General features: G+C 39.8%; 1 protein-coding gene and 1 pseudogene across 1 annotated transcript in view; both read left to right on the forward strand.

Moving 5' to 3' along the window:
* BAIAP2L2 (BAR/IMD domain containing adaptor protein 2 like 2) overlaps nucleotides 1-2,724 on the forward strand; it is a 119,890-nt gene extending 117,166 nt beyond the window's left edge. The window contains exon 14 of the mRNA XM_033932831.1: nucleotides 2,368-2,724. Coding sequence (XP_033788722.1) covers nucleotides 2,368-2,443 — 76 coding nt within the window. The 3' untranslated portion in view covers nucleotides 2,444-2,724. The remainder of the gene's footprint in view (nucleotides 1-2,367) is intronic.
* Nucleotides 2,725-13,094: 10,370 nt separating this feature from the next.
* LOC117354867 lies at nucleotides 13,095-14,029 on the forward strand (annotated as a pseudogene).
* Nucleotides 14,030-14,752: the final 723 nt, after the last annotated feature.

Here is a 14,752-nt window from a genome sequence, read left to right on the forward strand (position 1 = left end):
GGGAAAGGAGAATGAAAAAAGGAAGGAAACAGCTGGCAGAGAGATTAGAGGAGGGGAAGGGGAGACACAGGCATGAGAAAGTAGAGAGATTGATGATAGGAAGGGGTCAGCAGAAAAATAAGCAGAGGGACAAAGATGATAGATCTGGTGGAGAGATAAAAATGAAGAGAGCAGTGAAGCTGGAATGAATCATGTAAATAGGAGAGAGGGGCACAAGCTGGATGGAAAGGGGAGAGGGACATAGAAAGAAGACAGATACCATATGGAAGGGGGAGAGGACAGATAGTGGATGGAAGGGGCAGATGCTGGATTGAAGAGACAGAGAGGGCATACGCTGGAAGGAAGAGAGTGAAAAAAAGATTGAAAGCAGAAACCAGAGACGACAAAAGGTAGAAAAAAATAATTTTATTTCTATTTTGTGATTAGAATATATCAGATTTGAAATATATATCCTGCTAGAGCTGGTTTTAGACATAACTGGGGACTGCAAAACCCAGGCAGTGCTTCTTTAGCTTTCAGCTGGCTTAGGGCGCTCTCTGACCAGGGGGCAGTTGCCCTAGTTGCACTCCCCTAAAACTATTCCTGTCATGTGTTACTTCAGTATTCTGTTAGCATGATATTTTTGTGTAGCATTCTGTAATAATTTGGCTTGTTCAGTTTTCTTGATAGTAGAGGGGATATATGTGAAGGGGAGGGGAGACAGGGGTTTTGTTGATCCTTGCTCTGAATTATTTGTATTTATAAAATGACAATTCTACAGAATATTGTTTCTTTTTATACTTTAATAAAATACATTCAATATAAAATCATAACTGAGGCTTGTGTGGATGGGATCAGATGATTTGTGGGGACCGAGCTCGCGGAGATGGGGCGGAAACGGGATTTTTAAATTTTAGTCCTAGTAGTTTGCCAGTCCACAAAATAATTATTTTTTTTCTGCCAGTCCACGGGTGTAAAAAGGTTGAAGAACACTGGTCTAAATTTCTCTGCAAGGTTTCTTTTTCCTGCTGTAGAAATATGTAGCCCATCAGTGCAATATCGTTTCTTGTCCTTCCATGTATTTCCCCATCCTCCTATGTACCTGAAGCCTTCTTGATGACACCAGGATTTGAGCCATCTATTAAAGTCCTCTGTGTTTTTCACTCTTTGCTCTCCTTTTCCATATGCAGGCAGTATTTCAGAAAAAGCTAAAGTCTTTACAAAAGGTTTCAAACCCTCACCAAGCTCCCAAAAAGCTTTCTGTGCTGCAAATGTGGAGTTGTTGGCCAGGTCGTTTGTTCCCAGATGGATAACAACATCAGTGTTAATATCTTTAGTTTCTTCCTTAATTATAGTTAGTATTTGCCTAGAACTCCTGGTAGCTGAGGATCCTGGAAGACATTTCACTATTTTGGTCTCCTCGCCCTGTATTTCAAGGTTAATGCCTCTGATGATGGAATCCCGCAACAGTAATAGTTTTCTGTTATTGGCTTTTTTATTTGTGCTTAGGGTGCGCTTGTTCTCTTGAGTTACCTTCATTGTATTCTCCTTTTATGTATTCTTTATAAGAAATTGTAGTACTTCTTTATAAGAAATTGTAGTTCTTCCCTTTTTTCCCCAATGCTCTCTGGTTATAAGATGTATGATTAGTCGGTGTATGTCTAATAATTTAAATTGTTTGTTTCCCAGCTATTTTAAATAATTATGTACAACGCTTTGTACCTATGGATAAGCATTTAATCAAAAATTTAAATAAACTATGAATATTGGCTTTAATGACTAAATTTATTTTTCTAAAGCAGTATTGATCTGGAGGATTGCTATAATCCATTAACTGATCTTAGCAATATTTCACCTTGTTTTATCTGTAACCACTTATTTAGCCATTTGAGTGAAACAGAAACATGGCCATATCAGGTATTCTATTGTTTTGAATTTTAGTAGTGCGTCCATAAAATAGTTGACAGTGTTTTTATCTTTTCTTGTGTCCACTCTACTTGTCTTCTAGTTTATTGTTTGGGGTTGGGTTGATGTTGTTTTGGTACGGGTTTCCTTTTTTTCCTTTATATTATTGTGGTACTCTATTGCCTCTCTGTTTTCTCATTTGAGCAATGCCATTGGTGCAGCTCGGTATAGTGAAGTGCATGCTAACAGTGACGTTCGTGCAGTTCCATGTAAAGAAAAAAGGCCATTAAGAGGGTTGGTAGGATAGAGGCTGCTGAATTAATTCCCCATTTTTCTGAACATTTTTTTTGCTTGAGTAATTTGAAATGCTCTTGCTTAATGCTTTTGTGTGTAGCTTCTCTTCTTCCTGATTGACTGACAGCCAGAGAAAGCTGTTATGGGAAAATAGACCTGTTCTCCTGATATACCTTTTTATCCCTGCAGGGGCACCAATCCATTTGCCACAGTGAAGCTTCGTCCCACCGTCACCAATGACCGATCAGCCCCACTGATCCGATGAGTTCACGTCTCCCGGTTCATAGAGTAGCAGGACTGAAGAGGCACCATTCTGGCCTTAGAGCAGAGGATCCTGAAGTTGTTCTGGTGATTTTTCCCCCTCTCTCCCCAGCCAGTTGGATTTTCAAGCTCCATCTACATAAATATGTATTTAAGATCCACTATTGTAAAACCACACTGCCAGATGGGGAACTCCAGGTCACACGTTTAGAGAGTGGTGATCTAGAATAAGTACTGCGGAAACAACAAATCCAAACTAAATCCATAAATACTTAATTGTTTATTTTGCTGTAAATAAAAATACATTCTGACATCCTGAGCCAGTGTTCCTTCACTCTGCATTTTGCAAGAATGAAAAACAATTTCACATAAAAAAAAAAAAGAGTTTGAATGTCAAGTATGTTCTCTCAGGGTTTCTGCAGCTGGCATTGTGCTCATTGCAGGTTTCCGGGTCTCGCTGCGTCTTTGTCAGGTAGGAACCGACATTTCAGCCGCCATGCTGTGGCTTTCTTCAGGGTATGCTCTCAAGTCTGCAGTGTGACTTTGCAAATAATAGGTTCACTGACCTGATTGGGAACAGGGAAGTCCACCAATTTGAATTTTGGCAGGAAAGTCAGTTGGTCAGAAATTTGAGTTTTGTTTTGAAAGTCCATAGAATGGAAAAAGTCTTTTTTTTATTATTTTATTTATAACATTTTACAATATTACCAAGCATATACATCTTGTACAGAAAAGTGAGATCAAACTACATATTAAACTATAATTCCAAACTTAATATTGCTACAAGGAAATACCAAACTAGCTGTTCTCACACTAGTCCTCAATATTATTGAATCCATTATTAAGAGCAGAACTTATATACTTCAAATTAATTAAGCAAGAAAAATCCTTGTCTAACTAAAGTACAGGGAGCTAATTTCACATAGGCGTTATTACGTTGTTATTCCTTTTTCAAGACGTTTCATTGAGAGAAAACTAATCAATTGAGATGGCTCTGTAAATATATATTTCAATGATAAATATCTCACTACACATTTACATGGATATCTCAAGAAAAAACTACCCCCTATTTGAGTCACTCCAGGTTTTAAAATTAAAAATTAAAAATTCTTTCCTTCTTTTTTGAGTCTCTCTGGAGACATCAGGGAAAATCTGAATATGTTGCCCCAGGAAGTCTTTAGACCTATTTTTTGGAAAAAGTCTTTTGATAGGTCAGTGAACCCACTATTTCCAAAATCACACTGCAGACTTCAAAGCATACCCTGAAGAAAGCCACAGCATGGTGGCTGAAACGTCAGTTTCTACCTGACGAAGACGCAGCGAGACCCGGAAACCTGCAACAAGTCAAGTATGTTGCTGCAATGGGCTCATCCACCATAGACAGGAAAACACAGCAGATACAGCAGTAGAGAGTGAGTGTAGCTTTGTGCTGCCATTGATGTAGTACGGTCTTAGTAGGCAGAACCCAGCAAAGGGAATGTAGAGATCTGAAAGCAACAGTGCGACAGAGAACTGCAGCAACTTTGCTGGAGGCAAAAGCCTTAATTGAGAAATCACAGAACCGTGATTTAGTAGCACTGTTAGAAAGGCAAAGAGGAGAGACTTGCCGGTGCCCTTCCAGTCTCTGTGGCAAGCCTCTCTATTTTCAGTGTGCATGCTACAAAATAACATTTCACACCAAATCTACATTTTTTTGTTTGTTTTGTTAATAAGAATGCAAATGTCTTCTAGTTCATGTCTCAGCAATGTTTCTAAGGCATGCATCAAGTTGAGGGTTCAGTGCTAGATTAACTATGCATAGATAAAGCCTCTGACTGGACTCAGTTGACTTGAGGGATTATGGGACATTAGATTTGTAAACAAGTTTTTCTTCTAAATCTTAATGTTAATTATATCGATGTTCATCACTCTTATTCTTATCTGTGTTCCCTCACTCTTGTTCCCTATCTCCCTTCATCTCATCTTTATCATTTGTCCCATCTCCTCAGGGCAGCAACAGCAGTGCAAAAAATAAACAAATATACAGGGCCAGGCTGTTTATCCTCACCAGTGTTCCTCTTTCTTCATTGCCCCACTATGTACAAGAGGCTTGCACTACGTGTGGGGAAGAGGAGAACCGAGGTGGAGATAGGCAGGAAGGAGACAAGGTGGTTGTGAGGCAGAGTGATGTTATTATGTGATGTGGTGGCAATAAAGGTGCTGATCTCGTGACCTCTGCTCTGTGGTACTAGCAATAAGAGCCAGCTCAATAGGTGTTGAGCAACTCCAATATTGAGCAAGTTCCTTCACTGTGTCCAGGGACTGTGCTTGGCACCCTTAATCATTTTGAAATGTTGTTGCCTTTGCTTACTAGCACTACTGCTGTTCCTGTTCCCTCTCCTCCTCATCTGCCTTTCTTCTGGCTTTGAGACCTGGCAAGGTCTATGGATGGGTAGAGCTTCCAGGAATCTTCTAAAACAATGGTTCTTAAACCTGTCCTGGAGGGCTTCCAGCCAGTCGGGTTTTCAAGATATCCCTAATGAATATGCAAGAGAGAAATTTGCATGCCTAATATCTGCTTTATAGGAAAATCTCATGCATGCATATTCATTAGGGATATCTTGAAAACCCAACTGGCAGGGGTGGGTGGGGAAACCACTAGGACAGGTTTAAGAACCACCATTCTGGAATATTTGTCTGCCTTTACATCTGTCCTAAATCAAATAGAAAATCTGGATTTTGATACACACAGGAAGTTGCGTTTCTGAAAGTAGCTATTACCTACAGATCAGTTTCCCCCTAAGCGCTGCTTTTTTTTTATTTTTTGCTAATAAGAGCATGTGTCAAAAAAATCCATTTATTTATTTGGTTGGTTGGTTTTATATCCCATCCTCCCCCAAGAGCTCAGAATGGGTTACAGTTTGCAATCATAGATTTACAATATAAGTCACATTTGTAGCCTTACAATCTCATCTAACAAGAATATTCTATGGACATGGCATAGATTAAGAGCATCTTGAGTGGATCAAAGGGGAGGAAGGGACACAATGTGCATTGTAAACACATAATATCAGCAATTAAGAATGGTATCAAGAATGTGTTGGACATAAGATAGGAACATCACATTGAACAATTCACGAGGATAGAAGACATACAAAGAACAGTTTCTTCTTGCACCTAATCATATAACCACAGTGGAATTTCACTGAGGCAATAACAGTAGATAGGGTGGGATGGAAGAGGGGAGCCTATTGCTCTTATTTCTCAGAGTTTTAAGTCAGACTGTGTACCCAATAAGAACATAAGAATTGCTGCTGCTGGGTCAGACCAGTGGTTTATCGTGCCCAGCAGTCTGCTCACGCAGCGGCCCCTGGGTCAAAGACCAGTGCTCTAAATGAGCCCAGCCTCACCTGCATACTTTCCAGTTGAGCAGGAACTGTCTTTAAATTTAAACTAAAATAGAAATATAGAAAGCAGCAAGTCATTATCCCTATTAATTATTCAGAATTTTTGTTATTGTTTTGCAAAAAAGGAGTTATAGTTCTGGGTTCTTAGTACAGGTGGAAAGAGTTAGGGTTTCTGCTGAAATGGAACACAGCCATCCCCCCGTCTTTCTCCTTTCCCTTTTTCTTTCACCCATCCTCTTCTCCCAACTTCCCCATTTCTCCCCTCATCTCTTTTCATCTTAACTTCTTTCCTCCACATTGTTATCTTTTCCCTTTATCTTTCTTCTGTCTCTTCCCTATCCTCTCCTTCCCATCCTTCTCTCATCTCTGTCTTTTTCCATCAATCTTCTGCTGCTTCCTCCTATCTTTGCCTTGTATCTTCCTTTCCTCTTTACAACTTCCAGTTCTTTTCTTCCTCCTCACACCTTTTCTTTTTATCTCTCCTTCCTCCTCCCTCTGCTCTTGTATTCACCCATCTCTCACATTTCTCTTCTCTCTTTTATCCAGCCTCCAACTGCATCATCCTCATCACCTCCCCTTGCATTTATTGCTTTCCTCGCCCATTTCTTTTCTTATTTTTCTTCCTTCATTGCTGCATCATTCTCTCTCCCCTTCTATCTTCAGTCATAGCTACATATTAGCATGAGATGGAGACTCAAACATGCATAGGACTTCTCACTTCAATGTGATATTGACATGATTGGTTTCATTTTACTTGACTCAGTTGGGTATGTGCACATAGTTCATAACAGTTATTCACAAGCTCTTGGGGAGTGTTGTACTATGTATGAATCCAGATTACAAAAAAATAGTCACTGTTGACTTTATTATTTTTTCTGTGATCCCATATGAGATATCAAAGATGACAACTTGCTTGAAATATATGTTAAGGCATGCAACCTAAAGCTTTTTATTTAAAGATTCAGTGCTGCCTGTGTTTCTTAACACTTATCATCCAAGCCTCACTTTTATTAATACCAACTTTTTCATGCAGCTGCTGATAGGACCAGTGTTGATCAATGCTGGATGACAAGAGTATGGCAAGCTTGCACTCTCTCTTAGCTTGGCTTGACTTGACTTGGAGGGCTATCAAGGGATTCTGATAGATCCAAAGCACAGAGGGTAGAAGATGGAATGGGTGGAGGTAAAAGGGAGAGCAGAGGCACTTTTTGAAATATTGGGTGAGTGGAATTGGGAAAGGGGTTGGCCTCAGAACACTTTTTGGAAATATGGAAGGAGTGGGCAGGAACATGAGGATGTGGAACTGGGCATTTTTTGAGCAAGAGAAGTCCAAAAATCTATCTAGTGTGGGCTGACAGATGAGATGGAGATGGGGGAGGGGTGGAAATCAGATACTGGACACTGATTTTATGTCAAGAGGGAGGAGGGAGGAAATTTAGGCTGTGGACAATTTTTTTAAAATTCCAGTTAGGAGGGAGATATAGTTCCCAGACAGATTTGGACCTGCTTCTGCAAGACTTAGATTTAGCAGATTAATGTTGCATATCCTGCTACCTGGCTAAATTTCAAAAGCCCCACTCCAAGAAACCCCCCACCCCCATCCCAGCCCCTTTTTTACCTGGGTAAATTTCTGCATGTAGTTGTTTGACCAACACAAATTTAGCTGGAGTGGGAATTTTGAATGACCAGCTAAAACCTGATTTTAGCTGATCAAATGACCCTCATCAGTTATTTGTATAAATACAGTATGGTAATCTATCCCAAACACCCACAATCTCTGCCACAACAATCATAATTTCACATTTGGTATATTTATGCCCAATAGCTGCCACTTCAATTTAAAGAAAGCAGGTTCATAAGGCTTCTCTGATGAAAAATGAATGGTTCATTATGTTCTTTTTTTTAAGTTCAAAAGTTTTATTAAGTTTCTTAATATATAATACAAAGGAAACAAACATAAATGCATTTACAGAATACATGGTCCAAAATTGTAGTACAAGAACAGTTGAAGTCAGGATTCAATTAGGCAGCTAGTGCAAGTATATAGAATAAAGTGGATTACATCTATACATGAGCAGTGTCATAAAGGCAGTTCGTCATAAGCAGGATCAACACAAACAAATATCATTGATCTAAAACAAGGTTACAATTTCAAACAATATTGCTGAATAGGAGACCAAATAAGTTTATACTTACTAAGGGCATTCATTTTTTCAGCTAGCACATGTTCATATTTACCATGTAGGCACAAGGTGTTCCACCAAGTATGATATTCAATTTTATCTAAATTTTTCCAACAAAAGAGGACATTTTGAATAGCTAGGGACAACATAACTGTCAAAAGTTGACCTTCATATTTGTCTAGCGGTGTTTGTAGCCCTTGAGACATTAGTATAAGAATCTTGATATTGAGTGGTTCAAATATGTCTAAAATATTGCATATAGTGTCCCATACTTTAATCCAATAAATGACAAGATGTTTACAGCTAAACAACAAATGTTCCAAAGAACCATCTTCACTGTCACATGACCAGCATTTAGAGGCAGAGGAGAGATCTATTTTGTGTGATAAAGCAGGAGTCCAAACAGCGCGGTGTAACAAGAAGAAAATGGATTGTAACACCGAAGCAGATTTTATAGATTTATGTAAGGTCAACCATACAATATTCCAATCTATAGCATCAGAAGGAAGATTCAGTTTATATTGCCATTTTGCTTCAGAAGAGAGAGGGGGTTTGTCCTCTAACGATTGAATAACCTTATACCAGAAGGAGGCCTTATAAGTGAATAATGGGGCCTTGTCAAGGAATGAACATAGGCTTGGTTTATCCCCCAGGGCTTGCAAATCAGGAACAACTGCCCGTAAGCAGTGTAAGAGTTGGATCCAGGCATAATATTGGTTCTTAGGAATATTCCATATTTTAGTGAGGTCCTGAAAAGATAGCCACCCATCTGCATTTATCAAATCCTTTACAGTTTCAATGCCTGCTCTTTGCCAGAGAGGCCAAAGAAAGGGTTTTGACTGAATCAAAAATTTCTGGTTGTTCCAGATGGGAAGTTCAGTGGTTTGATCCCATTTAAGAGACATGTTAGATTCGAGAGCCTGGAGAGCCATTTTATATGACCGAAAAATTTGATCATTCTTATCTTTGCGAGATATAGTATGACCAGGAAGGAATTTTAAGCGTGACGCTCCATACAGTCGTTTTTCCATGTCAATCCAACTTGGTTTATCAGAAAGTCTATTGTCAATATGCCCATGAAACCAGTGTCGGATGATGAAGGCGCTGTGGTATTTGTAAAAGTCCGGGAAGTTCACTCCTCCATCTTTCTTAGCCAGTTTGAGCTTATGAAGAGCAATACGAGGTTGTCTTTTATTCCAGATGAACTGCGTGAGGATAGAGTCTAAGGTGTTGTAAAAAGAACGGGACAAGAAGCACGGCAACATATTTAGGACATAATTAATTTTTGGAGTAATCATCATGCGAATCAACTCCAACCTACCCCACCAAGAGAGGTTTAATGGGGACCAGGCAGATGTTGTAGTACGCGCTATCTGTAATAAATAATCAGTGTTGAGTTGTATGGTTTCCTCCAGAGTGGGTCCGAAAAATACTCCCAAGTATTTCATTTTGGTGGCAGACCATTGTACACCATATGTTTCTACCTCAGACTTAACCTCTGGGCAATTAATAGGCATGACCAAAGTCTTAGACATATTCAGTTTGTAACCAGATAGGACTGAGTAATGACGGATCGTAGAGGTTAGATGGGAAAATGATGCTGGAGTAATGTAGAGGAGTATATCATCAGCATAAGCCGATATTTTGATCTCCGAATTTTTGTTAGTGAAACCTTCAATGAGATTATTCTCACGTATAGATATCAGTAAAGGCTCCAGAGCCAGGTCGAACAACAATGGAGACAGTGGGCATCCCTGTCTGGTACCTCGTGTCGGATGGAATACAGAAGATAGAGTTCCATTTATAAATGTTCTGGTTGAAGGAGAGGAGTAAAGTAACTTGATCTTTTTGATGAAATCTTCAGAAAAGCCATACCAATCCAGGGTTCTAAAAAGAAATGACCATTCCACGCGGTCAAAGGCCTTTTCGGCATCCAGACCTACAGCTATAAGATCTTGTGTATTATCTTGAGATTGAGCGATGATTTGGCCAAATGTTCTTGAGTTATCGGTAGCAAACCTCCCATTGATGAAGCCACTTTGATCAGTCTTGATGAGTTTGGTTATAACACCCTGTAGTCTAGTGGACAAGATTTTGGCATAAATCTTCGCATCAACGTTTATAAGAGAAAGAGGTCTGTAGTTCGACACTGAGCGTGGATTTTTGTCAGGTTTAGGTATAACAATGATATGAGCTTCTGTGAACGAGCCATGAACTTGACCAGACTCAATGACGGATTGAAGGAATTGAAGATAATAAGGGTTAAGAACATCCTGGAACTCTTTGTAGAATTCGACAGTTAGACCATCAGGCCCTGGAACCTTACGGATCGCCATGGAATCAATCACTTGGGAAAGTTCTGAGATAGTCAAAGGTTCATCTAATTTAATATTGTCCTCTTGAGTTACTGTAGGATGAGGCAGAGCTTCCAAGAACTGTGGAGTAGGTTCATTCTCGATCAATTCTGAGGTGTACAAGGTTTCATAGAAGTTTTTAAAAGCTTGAGATATGTCCTGATTGGTAGTTAAGATGTTGCCATTTTCTAGTTCTATGGCCGTGATGTTTTTCTTGTCTGCTTTTTTCTTGAGATAGGAGGCTAGTAAGTGACCACATTTGTTGTTATCTGCAAAATATGAGGCAGACTGAAGAAACACAGAATTGGCTGCTGATTTACTTAACATGGAGTTATAGAGAAAACGAGCCTGCGCAAGTCTGTTGAGAGTAATGATGTCTGATGGATCTCGTTGATGTTCTTGTTCCAGTTCTTTAATATCATTTTCCATCTTCAAGGAGGTTGCCAAATGATTCTTCCTTGTATTAGCTGCATGGGATATAATGACTCCTCGAATGTAGGCTTTGAAGGCATCCCAACACGTAATCCAAGATGTATGTTCCGGTGAGTTAAAGGAGAAATATTCCTCTATTGCCTTGCGAATGGTTGTTTTAAATTGAGGATCTTGGAGAAGAGAAGAGTTGAAGCGCCATTGACGGTGAGGAGGTTGTTGTATTTTACAGGTGATCTGTAGTGATATGGCTGCATGGTCTGACACTGATATTGGTAAAATTTCTGCAGAGGTGACTGAGTCGCAGAGCGACCTGTTGAGGAGAAAAAGGTCAATACGTGAATATGACAAGTGAGGGTTAGAGTAAAATGTATAAGCTCGGTCGGAGCCATGGGTATGTCTCCAAATGTCAGTCAGGTGGAGTTCTGAGATCATATGCTGGAGAGCAAACCAAGCCTTGTTTTTTTTGTATCTATATTGAGAGTGTCTGTCAATTTCAGGGTTCAAAACCATGTTGAAGTCACCACCCATAATCAAATGTGAGTCCGCATCTACTAGGGCCGATGAGGTGATAGCATGAAAGAAATCAGGGGTGTCAGAGTTAGGGCCATACAGGTTGAATAAGAGTATCTTTTGACCACCACATTCAATGACTACCTTGACCCATCTGCCTTGTAAGTCATGGGAAGAGGACATAACTGCAATGTCTGGTGTGTTTCGGATCAGAGTTAGGACCCCACCTTTTTTATCCAGAGCTGGAGAATAATATGCAGGTAAAGCCCAGCCTAATCGGACTTTATCAGAGGTCACACTGTCTAAATGTGTCTCTTGTAACATAATGACATCAGGTTTCATTTGGTCTAAATATGATAGAATTTTTTTCCGTTTAATCAAATTGTTCAGCCCTTTAGTATTCAGAGAAATGACTTTAAGGGACATGGAAATTATCTCTGCGATTGATAAAAAGATTGACATAATCCTGCTTCACACAGGGGACTAGATGATACAATTCATATGACCAACTGCATAACCAGAAATAGAAGGACATATTAGCATACTTCATAAGCTGCATCTGAATAGGACCAAAATATCTAAGAATTGACCTAAGGTCAAACATTACCAGACTCATGTGCACTGTGAGAGTATAACAGCAGCTACTACTGTGAAGCACCCATAAGCTGAAATAGTGTGCTGTATGTGCAGGGAGTGTGTATGGTAACACAGCTAAAATTTAGCATCAAGTGATATGTTAAGTCCTGCAACAGCAGTAATTATGAACCTTATTAAACAAAACTTTAGTGAACAATTGCAGACAGCAAGGTATCATACTATACTATAAACAGGCATAGATGAGACATTTCGGCAGCACAACAAACACAGTCAAACCTGATGGATTGGTGTGGGAGACTGCAGTTCAATAAAGGCAGCTAGATCTTCCGGATTAGTGTAATCTTTAGTTTGATTATGAAGAGTAACTCTCATCCTGGCCGGGTATAACATGCCAAATTTAGCATTAAGCTGCTTCAATTGTGGCCGGTATGAGAGCAATTTCTTTCTCCGTGCTGCAGTGGTCTTGCTCAGATCAGGTAGGAAGAGAATAGTGGCTCCCTCATGTGTAATAGGGGCTTTGATTTTTGCCCGCTGCATAACATCTAGCACATGTTGGTATCGGAGAAGTTTAAGAACCACTGGGCGAGGATAACGATCATTCGGGTTCTTGGATGAAGGCACTCTGTGTGCCCTTTCTATTTCAAACTCCCTAGTAAGGGTGAGATCTAGTAGTTTAGGAATCAGTTCCTCCAGGTGTCTGACCAGGTCACGCTCATGTGCCCCTTCCTTGAGCCCCAGCAGACGAATGTTGCAACGACGAGATCTATTGTTGTTATCTTCCAGCTCTGATTCCAAAACAGCAATTCTCCTGGTCTGGGCTCTCAGTTCAGCCACGTGCTGAGTAGTGGCATCCATCTTGCCTTCCAGGGAAACTACCCGAGACTGCAGTTGAGAAAAGTCGTTTGTGAGGGTTGTCAGCTTGTCATTTATCTCTTCAGTAGCTGATTTAGTGTCAGAGACAAGGGTTTTTAGTTCACGAATTTCTGCGAGTATTTCAGAGGCACTTCCGGTTTCGGGTCCCGGCAGCGGCACCTTCGATGGCGACGGGGGGTCTGGTTTGTGCCTCTTACTGATCTTCTTTTCTGCCATTCTTGCTCTTAAAAGTTAGCGATTTCGATTAGGAAGTGTTTTATCTTGCCTGTATTATTGTATTTTCGGCGATTTTAATCGCGAGTGTTGCCTAGCAACGTTCGATGCGCGATCGGGTGCAGGAGCTCCACATTCAAGCGTCCATCACACGTGGGCTCAACAGCGCCCCTGGTTCATTATGTTCTAGTCCCAGAGAATCATGGGTTGGTTTGCAAACTTGATCTTATATGGCAATAAGTTTTTAGTGAACTATATTTTGATAGACATGTCAAATCTCACATAGCAGGAGGTCATCTCACAGTATGAGATCCTCACACATTCAGAGCCACCGGGGTTTTCACACAGAAACGAAGAATGTAGAGCCGTGAGGATTCAGAGAGAAGAGTCCAAACTGAGCACAGCAGAGTTATCTAGGTGAGTTGGTGGCTGTAGGAGAGATACAGTACTTGTATTGTGATCAATTCTATGCTTAAGAAGCTTGAGTTGTTATAATTTCACCCCCCCCCCCCATATAATACATGCACACAAAAAGCCACATAAATCCATACCCTTCTCCAGATCTACCTCGGCTCAATTTAGGTAAAGTTACATACAGTGTATACTGTATACAGGCCTTAAACCCATAGGTTATTTTATAAAAGCCCATGTTTGCAAGTAAAACTATTTTAACCCCATAAATGATTTTGGGTCCTCAGAGGTGGCGTTGGTTACTGCGGTGGCTCTTCAGCATCTTGGAGCCAGATCGCAGAAGGTGGGAACTTGATCTTGGTGAATTATGAGGTTTTTGGGAAAGTTCAAGGTGTATTTTTCTGAAAATATACACAGGCTGAAGGAAAACGGCTGGGGCTGGTGGGCTGGGTGCAGAATACAGAACATAGCACTGTGCAGGGACAGCTTCAGGGACACATGTCCAGGATCCAAGAAATGCAGCAGTGATTGCATAAGAAAAGAAATCCAAAATCACACATTAAACGTGCAGAATTTCAGTGAGAGGAAACTCGCTCAGCTGGAGCACAATGACTTCTGTATTGTCAAATAAAAACAGAGCACTTTCCACCTTTTATCTCATATCCAATGTGAAAACACTTATTCTTAATGTTATTTAGTTAACTTTCTAAATGATTTGTATCTTATAGTTGTGAAATTCTCATGCATAGAGCCTCCTCCCATGAGATTTTTAGTTTCATGCTTGTAAAGTTCAATAATATAATACAGAATTGCAATCCTAAAAAAAAAAAATAATAATAATTTAAAATTACCTTCTGAAGTAAAAGTAGCACTACCACACAAATTCAGAGCTGCCTGTGGGAAGCCTGATATATCTGAATCATAATGAGATATTTGATAAAGACAAGGCCAATCACATAGTTTGAAATAATCAGCACCATGGATAGCTCCCTAGTTTGACTGTAGCCTAAGAGATTCAGAAACAAATTATTTTTTCCCCTCTTAGAAAGATTTTACCCATAATTCTCTATTAATTGGAGAATTGCTGCTGGAAATCAATGCCATTTGACAATTTTATTCTAGTTTTTGTACAGTTTCCAAGTTTATTAAAAATTTGTTATCCTGCCTTTTCAAAATTACAAAGTGGCTTTACAACAATGAGAAGCAAAAAGAGGGTAATACAGACACATTAAACTAAATAGCTAACAAATATCCAGTAAAGCCAAGTACTAGGACTCACATATCAAACTGACATGAAAGGAAGGGGTAGAGCTACAATAAATTGAGAGATAAGAACAATTAAGGAAAAAACAAA

The sequence above is a fragment of the Geotrypetes seraphini genome, chromosome 2 (genome assembly GCF_902459505.1).
Source record: "Geotrypetes seraphini chromosome 2, aGeoSer1.1, whole genome shotgun sequence".
Lineage (NCBI taxonomy): Eukaryota > Metazoa > Chordata > Amphibia > Gymnophiona > Dermophiidae > Geotrypetes > Geotrypetes seraphini.